At 41.4% G+C, this 16,397-nt stretch overlaps 1 protein-coding gene across 1 annotated transcript; it reads left to right on the top strand.

Annotated features, from left to right (window-relative positions):
• Positions 1-4,170: 4,170 nt before the first annotated feature.
• Positions 4,171-15,190, top strand: PLEK2 (pleckstrin 2). The gene is made up of 9 exons (XM_081166034.1): positions 4,171-4,707; positions 6,771-6,932; positions 7,529-7,710; positions 8,772-8,863; positions 9,643-9,830; positions 10,504-10,605; positions 11,898-11,981; positions 12,888-12,966; positions 13,859-15,190. The coding sequence occupies exons 1-9, from the start codon at positions 4,660-4,662 to the stop codon at positions 13,984-13,986; spliced, it is 1,065 nt and encodes a 354-aa protein (XP_081022160.1). The 5' UTR covers positions 4,171-4,659; the 3' UTR covers positions 13,987-15,190.
• The last annotated feature ends 1,207 nt before the right edge of the window (positions 15,191-16,397 follow it).

Here is a 16,397-nt window from a genome sequence, read left to right as displayed (position 1 = left end):
ATGTCACTGGGGAAAATAGCCTTTTCTGCTCCTAGGGTAGAAAACGAAAATGGTTGTATTCCAGTGTTGATGGAGACCTGTAGCTGATAAATTTAATGCTTAGGCCTATGGCACACAATACAAATACGGCTGCAAACTTTTCCCCACCAAAGGGAATCTTGAGGACCTCAGAAAAGTTCTGACAGAAATCTCAGACAGGTGTCTTCTCACTTCTCCCTCTCTTGATGTGGGTGGTCTACTCTACAGGACAAAGAGCAAACACCTGGTTCTGATTAGATCCTGCAGCTATGTCTGTTTTCATGAGCCTGACATCACTGTCTGTGTTGAGTCTTACACGCATACAGGCTTCTACCTGTCTTCTATAACATGAGGTTATGTTTACTACTAAATATGGAGCTGCTTGTGATGACAAGTTAAGCAATGCTGAAAATCAGATCTCTGCTTTGAACTCTTACCTACACTCAAATATTCAGCCTCCACCTTGTTTGTGTGTGGAATGCTATAATGTGCATGGTAATGTGTGTGTTTTATATTGGTTACTTGAAACTCCAGGTGGCATACAGTAAGTCAATATAAATAGATTAAAAAGCACAATAGTACAGTAAAATTCAATACTAAGATCTGAAAGCAGCACAAAACAATATGAAAGCTAGAACTACCTCATTAAAAACCATCACACAGCAGAGACTAGAAATAATTAGTATATATCAATCTTTAATTGTATTAATGATTCTAAATGTTATTTTCCCGCTCTCTTATCAATTGTCCCTTGGCTGTAATAATAGCCTCCTATAGCTAGGAAGGTCTGAGAGCTCTTAGGCATAACCTTAAGAGGGTTAAGACTCCTTGCACCACCACAACACCCCTTCTGAGTCCCTGGCATTCAAAACAAACCTATCTAGTCACTTCCTTTAATTGTGAAGATTTGTTCCTTACAGAAAACTTTCAGGACTTCAAACCTTCCCCCCCCCCATGATTGTTTTGCTGTATTGAGAGCGGGAATACAAGCTTATTTATTTATTTTATTTCATAAACTATATACTGCTTGATTTTAGAAAAGAAACCCAAAGTAGTGGGGTTTTTTATTTTTAAAAATCTGGTTTTTGGTGGCCTTTAACATGTGGTAAAAGATTTTGAACCCCATTTCTCTTCTAGGAAAAGTAATATTGGCTTTCCACGTTTGTTGAATGTACATTTTGCTGAATTGCTTTTTCGGAAGTACACTAGAAAGGATCTGTGAGGAATCGTTCAGGAAACACATTCATCTCTGAGTTACCCCTTCCCCTGATACACACGCCCTTATGACTTCCCACTATCCAGTACAGTATTTGCATTTTTTAAGTCCTTGCCACTCAGTGATAACTTCTAGAGCCTTATCATCCATTAGAGTTTGCTTTATTTATTTTATTTGATAAACTTCTTAGTCACCTATCTGGCTACAAATATCTTCCCAAAGTGATACACAATGCACAATAAAAACATTTTAAAATTAACAAGAAAATCAAAATATAAATAGAGCAGTAAAACTATTTCATTTCAAGAAAGATTAAACTATACAAACCCTAATCCACAACCACTTACTTGACTGCACATCACAGCCATAGTTAAACCGGTTTCATGTGAATTAAGAGCATACCGGTGCTGAGGTAGTGGGCATTTTGTTTCAACCACTACCAGGAAACAAGCCATAGACTATAACTTGTTACATCAAACCCTGTGGTTTGTTTCTTTCCAAACAAATTATGAGTGGTAACCAAGGTTTGTCATTGGCTTATTTAGAAAGAAACATACCAGAAGGCTGTTTTCAGACAGCATGACACGCTAGACCATCACTTGTTTCCTGGCTATGTAAGAAACAGCAGCGTAGAAGCAAAGCAGCCACAATTTCAGTATGTGCCAGCACACTGCTCATTTGCATTGAAAACCATAGGATGATATCCACAAAGTAATTCTTTTAGCGCAATGGAACTTCTCCCTGTCCTCTCTCCCTGTGCATAATAACAAAATTGCCAAAATAGCAAAATCAGCAGCCTATCATCTTAGTTATAAAAGAGCTTGAAATAAAAATAAATAAAACTACCCCTACTACCAGCATACAAGCAGGACTGCTGTAGCTGAACCCAGGGCTCAGGCAGGTTCACATGGTGGGTAGGTGGGCCTGGAAGGGAACAGGCAGCCAGTGCAGCTGGCCGGAATAATATACAGATCGTTCCAGCCCTAAGGTCAGTGTTTGAAAGGTGTCTCTAGGAATACAGAAGTTGGCCACCCCTGGCCAAGAGAATAAGCAAGTTGTTGGGTTGACTTCTTATACCAGATCATTCTATCAGTGCTCTATAAAGGGAAAAACAAATGCCTTCTTATTTGTCTCCTACCCAGTCCACAATCTTCTGTGTGCCCATAGCCTGGATACTATGTGGGACGATGATGTGGTGACTAATGTTTCCTATCCTGTGACTCACGCTGTTAAGAGTTCAGATTGTTATCTCAAGTGGGACAACAGCAAGTATTTCAGAAGTATTACAAGCATGGCATGAATTTTGCCCTTACTGAATTCTTATCTCTATCATCCTACTTTAAGTCATATGTTTTGACCAACAAAGCCTGCTTTCTGCCAGACAGTGAACTAGGAGACTGGTAAGCCTCACAATAGCACGGAAGAATGTTGCTAAAGGTGTTTCTAAAGCAGGAAGACTAACTTAAAGCAACATCTGGAGGCCCACACATTAGCCACTTTTCTAAAGACTTTCACCCTTCTCTATGGATCCATAAGGCTCCAATGCACATATTGAGTGACTGATTGTTTGTGCTGTTTTCCCATAACTAGCTGGGCCCAAAGCAGCTTACAGCAAACAAACATTAAAATAGAGAACAATTAATATACAAATATACAAAATACAGAATACGTCAGTAAATTCAAAACAACAAAAAATACAGAGCTCTATACAATTTAGGACTTCCTTGTTCATGTCAATGTCAGAAGCAGTGCCGTAAACCTGGAAATGTCCCTGGGTTTGAGGTTATGAGAAAAGTCCCTGTGCAAACAGAAGCCCTCTGTGCGTTTCGGAAGCCCATGTATGTACATTGGATCTACTGGATTGGAACTGTGGAGCATGAGCCATCAGCTCCAATATATCCTTGGACTTCCATGCACACTGCCCAGGCTTGCACCCCAGGGCGCTGCTGATGCAGACTTTGCCTCCGGAGAAACACTCCATTGTCTCTTGAGACGGACAGATGCCAACAATAACAACATTTGTGTACTTTCTCCTCAGGTGATTTCTGTATGCTAGAACTTCCCTTCATAGAAACCCATGCACATTATAGGCTTTAGATTCTACTCTTATCTACAAATCCAAACAATGACCAATGTATGTATAAGAGATTATGCAAGCACAATAATGTGTTTTTGCATTTTCAGCCATTTTTATCACGGGCGCTGACCCTATGTCAAACTATAAACCTGCTTTTTCTTTTAGTGTTGTTGTTTTAAAAACGAGTTTATGACTTAGTAGGAGACTGGAATGTGTTTGTGTGTACTTGATGGGACTAATGTAGCTTAAGAACCCTAACATTCATGTTGATTTGGTGCACACATGTGCTGGGTAAGGGTCACAGCCACTGCATAGTAAATTCATTGGTATTGAAAATATTTTCATAGAATAGAGAAATATTTGTATTTTGATTCCCCAGGTTTTTCATTTTTCCTTTCTTGAGTTCAGTTCACTTACATTGCTCCTTTTCCCTGCAGCTGCTATTATTATTATTTTTATTATTTTTATTATTCTTATTATTCTTATTATTCTTATTATTTTTATTATTTTTATTATTTTTATTATTTTTATTATTTTTATTATTTTTATTATCCGGCTGGGTTTTCCCAGCCACTCTAGGGGGCTCCTGAAGGAATATTAAAAGCACAATAAAACATCAAACACTAAAAACTTCCCTAAATAGGGCTGCCTTCAGATGTCTTGTAAAAGTCAGATAGTTGTTTATTTCCTTGACATCCAATGGGAGAGCATTCCACAGGTTGGGTGCCACTACTGAGAAGTCCCTCTGCCTCGTTCCCTGTAACCTCACAGTGAGGGATCTGCCAGAAGTCCCTTGGAGCTGGACCTCAGTGAACAATGTGGCTGAACAATGTGGGTGGAGACGTTCGTTCAGGTATACTGGACCGAGTCCAAGTCCTGTGGTAGCCACAGTGTTTGTCCCTGGTATGTTGTAGTACACGGAGATAACAATAAACAATATATTAAAAATGGAAATGCCCAGTGAACAAAACATGGGAACCTCCAGTCCTTGGCTTCTATATACAGAAGGTCTGTCTCCTTCCTGTGTTGTATAATCCGGATGGCTGACTAATATCTTCTGAGTCATTCAATGAGCTTGATCCATTCACAGTTCTAGGGGAAGTACTGCTATGGTACAATTACCTTGTTAAACTTTCCCTGTTTTGTATTCCCTTAAGGACAGGTGATCTCCCAGTGCCAGCTCACTATTTGCCTATTGTCTCCTGGGTAGGGAGGGGTGTAGACGTCACAGCAGAGGAGGAGGTGGTTAAGAAAACAGTCACTGTTTTAAAACTCCTCATGCAGAGGGATCGGCTTGCAGTTGCCCGCAGACGTCTTGGAAGGCACATTCACCTCCTACTGGATCAGCATGGAGGAAGGGGGTGGAATTCTGAAGGAAGGCTTTCTTGTTAAAAAGGTAAGCTGCAGTCACAGGCGATGTGTACATTACCAGCTTAAACACAACCAGTTTGTTCTTTTTCTCAGCTTCTCTTGCTGGTTTTGGGGGGAAAACATCAATAAGCAATATTTCATAAGGAACGACAAGATAGATATGGATTGTGGCTAATGGCATGTGTACACTGCTTCCCAAATCAGTGGTGTGAGAGTCCCGGAGGCAGAGTGAATGAATGGGAGAGCACACACACAGCCACGGTTGTAATGTGCAGCCACAGTTTTATCTCTAGGTGATTTCAGACTTGCAACCTCCTCTTTAAAAATATGTTTGCCCTCGTTTGGGAAAGAGAGTGAGCTATAAATGTCAGAAGTAAATACATTTTGCCAGATTATTACTTTTCCAACATGAATGTCTCCCATAGCTAGGCAAAGGATGTATAAGGTTTAGATACTGCTCTAGAGTGCTGTGCTAACATTCTGCTAACATTCCTCTCTTGCTCTGACCTGCAGCACCTTATTCACTGTCAGGTCCTGTCTTGCATGCATGCAGATCTCCTCAAGATCCACCGCTGCTGTCATCTTTTATTCTTGTCTTCTTTTCAAGCAGCTCTCCCTATATCCTGCCCTTCTGACCTAGGGTGCAACAGGTCAGAGCAACAATCTAGTTCTTCTTGCTCTACCTGTCTGCTCATCTTGATCTTTTGCCTTTTATTGTGCACACTCAATTTATGGTAGGAGGGCTCCAGGTTCAAAATGTAGCCCAAGTTATTCAAATTATCCTTTTGCAATATCTGAAATATACCACCTCTCTTAATCTGTCATTGTCTTTATCAGATCTTCAGAAGGGCCCTGATTTCTAACAATTTATCCAGTCCAATGTGCTTTCCCTATGCTCATGTCTAAGGGCCAAACTGCACATGATGCAGGAGATTAATGAATGAATTTATTTTCTCTACTTCAGAGAAGCCACAGAGTTCCTAATTTGATTGGGCATTTATTCTTTCTCCTCCCCACCATGCTCTTTCCCTGATCTAAGTTGCCCCCAGAGGTTTCCATTAGCCCCACTAAGGGAAAACAGGAAAAATGGAACAGAGACTAGGTAGTACTGCAGTTGGCTGACAGAGCCGTCTGCTTGGGGGTAGAGTGAAGAAGATAAGCAAAGAACTTCTGGATCAGGCCAAAGGCCCAGCTAGTCCAACATCTTGCTTTCACAGTGGCCAGACGATGTCTATGGGAAACCTGCAAGTGGGACATCTCTGTCCATTGTGCTTCCAACACCTGATATTCAGAGGCAAACTGCCTCCAACAGTGAAATGTCCCGTCATGTTGTTGAGATAGCAATATGTTGGGTAAACTAAAAACAGATCAGAACTGCTGTATGGGACTTGAGAGCATTTTCTGAAATCAGGGTTTTTAAAGCTAGAACCCCACCATGCTATGTATGGTTTGAATCCTCTCTGTTGTAAAAATTAAAGGTGAGGAACACCAAAAACATGTCACTGCCTGAGGCAGAGTACCAAATGATGCCTCCCCCATGCTAGGGCCCACCACTTCAAAAAGTATTGGATTCCCCCCCCCAAAAAAAAACTATTGCAAAAAATAAATAAAAATCTACTGCCCTACCTTGCTGTATGGTAGAGTAGGACCTTTTGAGAACCACTCATGTCTAGTGACTGTAAAACTGAATTTGGATCTGAGTGAGACAAATCTATTTCATTAGTTGGGGTGAATCAGCATCTTTCCCATTGTATAATAGTAGTTAGTGCTTTTCCCCGGGGATACTAGGGTACTCAGTACTGGCACCAGGTTATTGTGATCATATACCTATAATGACTGCCTGGGAAAATGTGCTATCGTTGCAAAAAGCTCGCTTGTGGAATCACTAAAATACATCTGGGGAAACCTTGGATTTGTGGAAAGAAGGTAAGAACTCGGTTTAAAGTCCTACCAGATGAGAGCACATTAGAGGCTATATAAATTATCAACTGAGTGCAGTGAGTAAGAAGTTCATGAGTATGCAACACCAAAGCAGGTAATAAATGTTGTTTATAAGCTGCACCTAAGACTGACACTTTTTGTTTGCAGGGACATGTTGTCCACAACTGGAAAGCAAGGTGGTTTGTTCTTCTCCAGGACAGACTGCTATATTATAAAGTTGTGGGAGGAAAGAAAGAGCCTTCTCCAAAGGGCAGGATTATTTTGGATGGCTGCACAATGACTTGTCCATGTTTGGAGTATAACAGGCCGGTATGTCCAATTCTCTTCCCATTTGGTATAAATTACTGTTGCTGTGTTGGCTCTAGAAAATGGAACATATTAGAAGGGGGCAGTGCTGGTACCGTGTATGTGTGGGTCATATTAGCTAGGACATTCTCCCTTTAGCTAGGGGTGAAGAGCAGTGTTGAAACTGGCTACTTCTAAGCTCTAGAAAAATGTTGTGAGATCCTATCACAAATCTTACACATTTTCTCTAGTTTAGCTAGGAAAGGCAAGTGATAGATATACAACTTTATCATACTGTATTTTTAAAAATTGAACATATTATAGTATTCACACATCAAAGCAGCACACCTGAAACCCACACTTATCCTTAATTTCCAGGAGATGGTAGATAGATAGATAGATAGATAGATAGATAGATAGATAGATAGATAGATGTGATAAATAAAACACAGGTAGATTTATCATGTAGTTTTACCTGTGAAAATGTTTGATCACATCTGTTTATCACCAGAAAGGCAAAGCGGTTCAAGATCTCTCAAATTTCAGTAAATATTTCTGAGTGATGCACTGATAATTTCTAGCAAATAATGTAATGTTGTTTCTTGTGGGTTTATTTGTAGTTGGTCATTAAACTGAAGACAAAAACAAACACAGAATATTTCCTCGATTTCTGCTCTCGAGAAGAGCGTGATGCCTGGGCGTTGGATATAACTGGTGCTATTCATGCTGGCAACCCAGTGCAAGTCCAGCAACTTCACCGCATGAAAAATTCCTTCAAACTGCCCTCAAATATCAGCCTGAAGTAAGTGTTAAATAATGCCTCCATCTGCTTTCCTGCAATTTGTGGGGTGTGTGTAGCCCAGTTTGTATATAACACTAAGCCAGACTGTGGCTAAATGTGAACATGCTCATAGCAAATGTCATGGCTGCTTCACTTCTCCCCTAGTTCTGCTGCTGTGCTACCTGAAGCTAAGCCATGGTTTAGTTTAACATTATGTCTGAATCCAAGATTGTGGTTTGTCTCAATTCAGACAAACCATAAGTTGTAGCCAAGGTTTGTTTGGGCTAACCACTCATGGGTGTTAAGGAGAAGAAGTTTGTGGGCTCCCCATGGCCATCTGCTTGGCTACTGCAGGAGAATAAATGCTGGACTAGGTTGACGTTTGGTCTGATTCTGCAGGGCTGCTATTATGTTTTTATAGACCTGAGGCTCAGGGGACTCTCTGGACAGTGGGTGCCATCCGGGCAGGACTTTGGGGCAGAAGCTCACAGCCCCACTTCATAGAATGACCAGGAGGACCCCCAAAGGCAGCAAGGCTGGTTTACCGCATTTTGAAGTGAAGTAATACGCCTTACCATCTAAAGAGGGACCCCACTGGAATATAGTCCCAAGAGTGAGCTTACTTGACAGCAACATAGAATGAGATGCATTCAAGCAAGGGCATAGTGCTCTTTGCCAGCACCCAGGGCAGGTGTAGAGTATGCTCATCTGGCCCTTGCCACCGCCACCGGGCAGGCACTCACAGGCGGTGGAGGGACATGTGGAGGGTGAATATCATCCCCCGCATTCCCCAGTCTGGTTCGCCTGCCACCCCCAATTGTGCATCCAGGGCAATTGCCCCATGCCCCCCCCCCACTACGCCACTACTTGATTGAATCAAGGATAGAGGACTGAAGGGACAGAAATCAATGGTACTCTCCTGTGTGTAACTGGAATTGCCTTCCACTCATGCCTGAGGTACTTTCGATCGAAACTGTGCTCTTTATTGGCTGTATGAATTGAGACAGAGGGATTTGAGTCCCCTCACAAAACCGGATTCTCTGTTTTCTTAAACATTAACCTTTTTGCTGGTTTTTTTCCAGTCACATTGTGGACAAAATGCATGACAGCAGCAGTGGAATTAAGCTCACACCCAACACAGAACAAGGCAGCACATATAAAGAAAGTTTTACAGGTAGGCAAACCGCATGTTATTAGCCTCCTAGTACTTCAATATAATCTGATGCAAAGGAATGTTGTTTTCTCCCAGGGCCCACCATGGTGCAGCTTCAGAACCTTGTTTTCATTATTAGGGCACAGCCCTGGGACATGAACGATAAGAGCACATCTTCAGTGATTTCTCTCCCACTAGTAACTACAGCCAGACCTCACATGCTGGTGATTAGATGGAGGTACTTACGCATTACATTGGCTACTCCTGAATTGCTTTAGGACCAGGGGATTTGGGTTCAATTCCCTACTTGGCCGTGAAGTTCACTGGGTGACTGTGAGCCAATCATGGCGTCTCAGCCTAATCTACCTCCCTGGGCTGTGATGAGGATGAAATGAAAGAGGGAGACCCGTCTACACTGTACTATGCTCCTTAAAGGAAAGGAAAGATTAAAATGTAAGGGGAAAATACAGTCTAGAGCCCAAACACCTCTAATTTTAGGTATCATTTGTGAATTGTGTGTGTGCGCGCTTCACAGAATCATAGAATTGTAGAGTTGAAAGGGTTCCCTTTGGCTGCAAAGTGTCTTGGGCTGGTCTAGAATGAGGTTATCCAGAAAGACAGTGCTACCTGCCAAGTTTATGAAAATGTGCGTGCAAATGTCTGCTCTTCAGTCAGGTTAGATTACAATTTAAGACTCATTTCTCTGTTAGAGGATGAGTACTAAAAACCTCTACCTTCCATGGGAATTGACTGGCTGTTTGCTGTTTTTGCTCACCTGTTTTTGCCTTTATTCTTTTCAGGCTCTGTGCTGGTTGACTGGCTGATTTCCAATAGCTTTGCAGCCTCCCGTCTAGAGGCTGTCACCCTGGCCTCTGTGTTGGTGGACGAAAATTTCATTAAGCCTGTGGGAGCCCGCAGTGTTGAAGCCATGAGGAATGGTGATTTGACAGAGCAGTTTTTGGATGACTCTACAGCTCTGTACACATTTGTAAGTGATGGGATTTCTGGAAGTCTCCTTTCTGCAAATGAGGACACTAAAAAAACACGGGGGCACAGTGTGCATACGCATTGGAGAGACTGATAGGAGAGATTTGCAGCAAATGAAAATCAGGCCAAAAGATAACTTGGGCAAAATCTTTCTAATGCTTTCCAAGTTATATCTGACTAATACTGTAGTTGGACTTTGGGTTGGGTGTGGACGTGCAACAGGAACAGTTTGGCGTTTATCTGGATGCAATATGGGAACAGCTCATTGTAGCTGCCATAATGAAACTTAATTTATGCACTTCTGTGCCTGTTTATTAGTGAGGGGGCAGCAAAAGGCCCTCTGGGCCTCTCCCGCAGCATTATTTGCTGGGAGTGGTGGCAGCAGTGCTGAGACCTGCAATGGGTGGTTGTGAGCCACCTGCCTAGGGGTGACATCAGTAGCGGTGGGCACTTTAAGAGCATTGGGGTCCTGCCAACTGCCTGAGGATACTGGGTGCTGAGACCATCCCTGCTGTTTATTGTGTCTGGCAAAAAAACTGCTTTGAAGATGGAAATTTCTATGACTGAGAAATGAAAAGTTCCATGTTAAAGGAGGAAAGGAACGCTTCTGTATTTTGTACTCGTTTTGCTACCGCTACCCCCAATTTCCCCAATATCTTTAATTTTTATTGCAGGCGGAAAACTATAAGAAGAGAACCACCTCCAAAGAAAATATTCATCTTAACATTATTGAACTGAGTGGCACCATTTTAAAACAAGGATTTTTAATAAAACAGGTAACCATGACTTCTGAATCATGTTGGCAAGTGGAGAATGGGAGACTGGGCAATGCTGTATTTAGTGTCTTCTTAAGCTCCTTTTAAAGAAGAAAGTTGGGTAATAAAATTAAATAATATGGGTTGTATCTGCTTGTACAATAAACTTCCACTTGTCCAATGGGACTTCTCTCTCCTCTTCTGCTCGTGCCCACCCTCGAAAACTGCTCCAGTGCATTGGGGGAGGATCTGGAGTAGATCTGAGGGGGGGGGCACATGAGGAGAGGAGAGAGAGGAGAAGTGAAGTCTGCTGACGTACTGTTGAATACAACCCTAAGATCACAATCACATGAACAGTGTTGCAAAAGAGTGCACATAGGACCAAATGTATAGGGGAAAAATGTGGTGTTCTATGCCTAATACTTCAGTAGGAAATATATATATGCTTTTAGTACACTAACTGGAATCCTTCTTGCAGATATGCTACCTTTCCTTTAGCAAATAATGTTTGAGGTGGAGAATAATTGAGAAACACAATCTTTCACCTGATGTGGTACAACACAAAAAGCCCTGGGCCTTGTGATATTTCTAAATGTAAATGTATGGTTTAGCTTTCTGTGTGACATAAGGAATGCTGTTCAAATCATAATCAGAAAAAACAATTTTCTGACCAGGAAAGCCTTTGATTCCCGCCCCCCCCCCCGCCCCGACACAGAACTATCTATACTGATTTCAAATAGTTTTGTAAATCAGGTTGTTCCCCCACACACTTCAGTGCACTGAAAGTTAAAATGGAATTAAGAGACCATTGTGAAGTGATTGGTGAATAGAATCCCCCACAAGGATTTGTGCGCCAGGTGATCCTTTTGAATTGTCATTCTCAGCAGAATTCCAAAATAATTTGCACTAAAATCAGATCTTCTATGAAACAGCGGTCCCAATGTGTACATTATTATATTCCGATTCTGAAGCAAATTTGGTTCTCAAAAACAAGCATTTGAATCTAGCCTACAGTTGCTATTCAGAAACTTCTGTCTTTAATTGTTTGAGCTAGGAAAGGAAGTTGATGTAGTGGCTTAGCAAAATGCACAATGACTTCAATTCTGCCTCCGACAATGTTTCTTTGTCTAACTTACTTGGCTATGACAATATTCCTCTGGGCTAAACCTGTTTCACAGGGCTGCTGTGAAGATAAAATGTGGTAAAACAGATAACGAGAAATGTCTCAGTGTATGCAGATCTACAGGCCATTTCAGAAGGACAAACTGAGAAATGGAAGGTGAAATGGATCTATTAATCTTTTCAACTTTTAGGGACACAAGAGGAAAAACTGGAAGGTGAGGCGCTTTGTCCTGAGGGCTGACCCTGCTTTCCTACACTATTATGACCCCACAAAGGTGAGATGGTGGACTCCCAGTACATAAACTATCTCATGTCTTGTGTGTAACTTTTTGGTAAAATAGATCTGAATTTTTTTGTGCTTAAGTTAGAATCATGTGAGGCTGAAACTAAACCTCTTGTGGTCAACAAATGTGGCATCCTGGGGTGTGTGTGCATTTCGTTCCCCCGCTCCCTCAATTGTAGGGGCAAGGCCACATGGCGCTGTGTTTTGTTGTTATGCTAATTAGGTTGGTTGCTGGAGTTTGGTCTGTGGCTGTGTGCACACCATATATTTAAAGCTCATTTCCTTCAAAGAATTTTGGGCACCGCAATTTACTCCTCACAGATTTATAATTTCCAGAAACCCTTAAGAAACTACGGTGCCCAGAATTATTTGAGGGGGGAAAATATGCTTCAAAGGTATAATTCACAGCCTGTGTTGATCTAGATTGGATTTATAACACTGCTGGGTTGATTTTATCAATTTATTTATGATTTCATTGAATTATATAATATGTGTTGGTTTTTTGATCTTGCTGTGTATGTTGCCTAGATAATGTTTTTATTAAGGCAATTCATAAATGGAATCAACTAATAAATAATAGATGGGCAAACTGTCTGATGCAGTATAAGACAGCTTCCTAGGTTCCTATAATTCCCCCCTTGTCTTTAGAATTCAACTCTGTTATTAAAACACTTTGGAGGAAGACATGTATAATTTTTTAAATTAAGATACTACCTCTTTACATAATTAACACCTAGAACCTCCAGAGGCCTATCCCAAAGAGGAACAGGCTGGGACAAGATTCATGTTGTGCTGATGTGGCCAGCTACTGCATGTCTTGCCAAAATAAAATGTGTTGCATAGAACATATAATTCATATTCCTTACTTCTCCATTTGGACTCTTTCCACCCACCATAGGAAGATAACCGACCAGTTGGGGGATTCTCTCTCCGTGGTTGCCTTGTCTCAGCATTGGAAGATAATGGAGTCCCAACAGGCAAGTATGAACATAACAGTTCCTTTGGTTGTGGAGCTCTTCACGTGTTCCTTTCTTGTTTATGAATAAAGTTTAGTGTGAATCAGCTGCTTACACTGGGAAAGCTGAAGCCATTTCAGATATTAGGGCCTGGGCTCCCAGTTATGGGAGATTAAGTGGTAATGGTGGTGGGCGTAATGAAATCCATAAATTCTGCACCCTACTATTTTAGTCAAATCACACCTCCCCAGTAGGTTTCCAAAAACAGTAGTTTAGGAAATTGTCATAAAGGCCAGGGGGCCAGGCCCTGTTTGCCCCTTCTCCAGTCTGAACACCAATTAGGGCACCTTGAAAAACTGTGACAATAGGACTGGCTGTAGCTCTCTTGATTATAAATAGCTGGCTCAAGCAGCCATATCGCCAGATTAAGGACAGTATAGTATGGAGAAAATAAGTGTTGCTTTTTTGGCCTTTCATGGCACTTGGGTGGATGGGAGGCCATGTAAAGATAAAGGGAAGAATTCAACATCACATCACTCTTCTGATCCGTGCAAGCATTTCTGCTTTTCAGATGAAATGGTACGCCCTTTCCCCTCCTGCTGTTCTAGGAATTCTCTCAACCCTCCAAAGTGGATTTGGACAAGGTGTGTGGGTGTTCAGGCAGACAAGAGGGGGAAGAAACCCACTGTGTTAGCGGGAGCCCTTGCACTAGCTTCTGCTAGCACACCGGGTTAGCTGGATCCAGATCCAAGCCTGTATTCATATCAATGCAGTGGTACACTCTTTTATCAACAAAAGCAAAACTGTGTTGAGTTATCAAACTCTCTCCCTTGTGAGATTTTGCTGTTACTGCAGCAATTGTGTTGTCCCTGCACCTTGCTAACATTCCCCTCCCTTTTCCTTTTTGTTGCAGGAGTGAAAGGGAATGTGCAGGGCAACCTCTTCAAAATCATAACAAAGAATGACATTCACTACTTTATACAGGCCAGTTCCAAGGCAGAGAGGGCAAGCTGGATTGAAGCCATCAAACAGCTAACATAGACATTTGCAAATTTCTTATGTGGACAAAACCATTGACTTGGATCATCGCTTTGGGGGTAATATAATGGTTGGTTTTTGAGATGCACGAGTGAGTTGTTTCAGCCAAACATAAATCCTGCATCCAACAAATCTACTCGGGCCTTTACCACACTTTCCGTATCTGAAGACTTGTACATTCAGATTTTTAAAAAAGTCAGTTCCTGTATGTGGTCCACAATACTTATGCCTCATTTTCCTAGAATCATTTTGGGAATTCTGAACCAGGTACATTCATCTGAGTAAAGCTAAATCACATGACACAGAATTGGACAAACCTAGAATGGGGACATCAAGCTTGGAAATTGAATTGGACCTCTGCCATCCGTTTCCATTCACCTTTACAGCCCAGAAGGATATAGGATGGGATTCGCCTAACAAGCCCCATCAGCAGAAGCCCTGCATAAGGATTCCCACTTGTGCAATGGGTCTTTCTCCTTTCCTCCTCCCATTCCCCCTGAAGTTGCCTAGGGGGGGGGGTGTCCAGAGAACACCCAGAATAGCATGCAGAGGGAGAAGAGCAGGGGAAACTGTTCTGCCTGTCAAGATGAAATACTTGTACAAATGGAAGGTTCATCATAGCGCAACACTGAATTCCTCCCAATTTCATTGCCAGCTTTTAGATGGTTTTAAGCTTCAGTTCTGTTTTTTTATAGCATATTATACATTTTTAAGCTGGCCTATTTGTGTATGACCATATGAAAGTTCATGTATAGAGCCCACTGGCCAGTTTGAGTTCCTGAGAACAGTTCACCTCTTACAAGCAGAAGTACCTTCTGCCAGAAGGCAGAGGAAAGGGGGAAATGGCAGGTCCAATATTTTTTATGTTGTGTTTTACCTGTGGGAAATTAATTTCCGTAGAGGATAATGAGGCTAGATGTCTCAAGATGGGTAACTCCTGCAGTTTGAACTGCATGCCAAATATAGTATTTTCTTTTTAAGTAAAAATGTCCCATGAAACACTTAAGAAGCTCTGACACAGGTTTCGCAGAAGGTAATTACCATATTTAAAAGTGATATTTGGGGTATGTTTTAATGATCTTCCATATTTTTTTTGTATGATCTTTTCTATGATTTGTTTGTATTTCCGATTTGTTTATTTATTCTGTAGCTGTAAAATTGCAAAAAAAGTTTTTTAAAAAATAAAATAAACAGTGATGAGCCACTTGTGGTATGCCTTTAAATGTTAATAATTTCAAAAGCACAAGAGACTTGCTGACAAGCATAAAGTTGGCCTATGGATTTGGTTGTTTGTGGAAAACAACTTTATATAATAAAACTCAACAGTCACAACCAGAGGGAAAGATGATGTGCAGAGTTGCTGCGTTTGGCTGCCGGTTCAAGCCTGAGCATATATTTTTAAACACTATAATATGAAACCCTCCCACTCAGTTTTGGAAATTACTATTTTCTGTGCATCCAACCTTTCATACCAAAACATTTGCCCAGATCCCAAATGCACCCACAGAGAATTCTGTGTGTTTTCTCTGAAGTCATATAGCAAGAATGGGGAATCTGTTGCCCTCCAGATGTTGTGAGACTCCAGTTTCTTTCAGCCCCAGTCAGCATAACCAATGGTCAGGGATGATGAGAGCTATAGTCCACATTCACCATCCCCTTCACATAGGAAAGCTTGATGAGACCTTGAGACTAATTCATAGAAATTCTGTATATTGGCTTCTTAAAATGCAACTGTTAGGGAAAAGGTGCATGTAAAGTCCTGTCTTCCTAGTCTGATCCACCCTTATGTTGGGGGCATGCACATGATGTGGAATAGGGACTGATTTATTAGGAATGCTCCTTTTTCTCACCACATTGTTTTCTTCATGTTGTCATTGCATGACTGTCCACACCAGAAATGCTTCAGATCAGATGATGTACAGCTAGAAAAAAGTACAACTACATATGTGCTGCCTTTTACTATATGGTAGCTTATTATAGGCTGTGTACATAGTCTCATTAACTCTACATCCTCCCATTGCTGGTTTAGGAAATAGTGTACACATGATTCCAGTAGTAGATAGGTAGCCGTGTTGGTCTGCCATAGTCAAAATAAAAAAATTCCTTCCAGTAGCACCTTAAAGACCAACTAAGTTAGTTCTTGGTATGAGCTTTCGTGTGCATGGTATGAGCTTTCGTGTGCATGGTATCTGAAGAAGTGTGCATGCACATGAAAGCTCATACCAAGAACTAACTTTTTTTATTTTGTACACATGATGATAGCTACGCTTCAAATCTACCCTGTCATTTCTTATGAAATACTGTGTTTTGATGCGTTTCTCCTCAATCCAGCTTCAATCTGAATTGAGAAAAAGAATCTGAGTTTTAAGCTGGTGATGTGTAAACAGCCATAGACAAAAGTGCTGCAGCTTGAA

The sequence above is a fragment of the Podarcis bocagei genome, assembly GCF_964188305.1.
Source record: "Podarcis bocagei genome assembly, chromosome: 1".
Classification (NCBI taxonomy): Eukaryota; Metazoa; Chordata; class Lepidosauria; order Squamata; family Lacertidae; genus Podarcis; species Podarcis bocagei.
The sequence above is the reverse complement of the archived record's forward strand: the minus strand, read 5'-3'. Positions and strand labels throughout refer to the sequence as shown.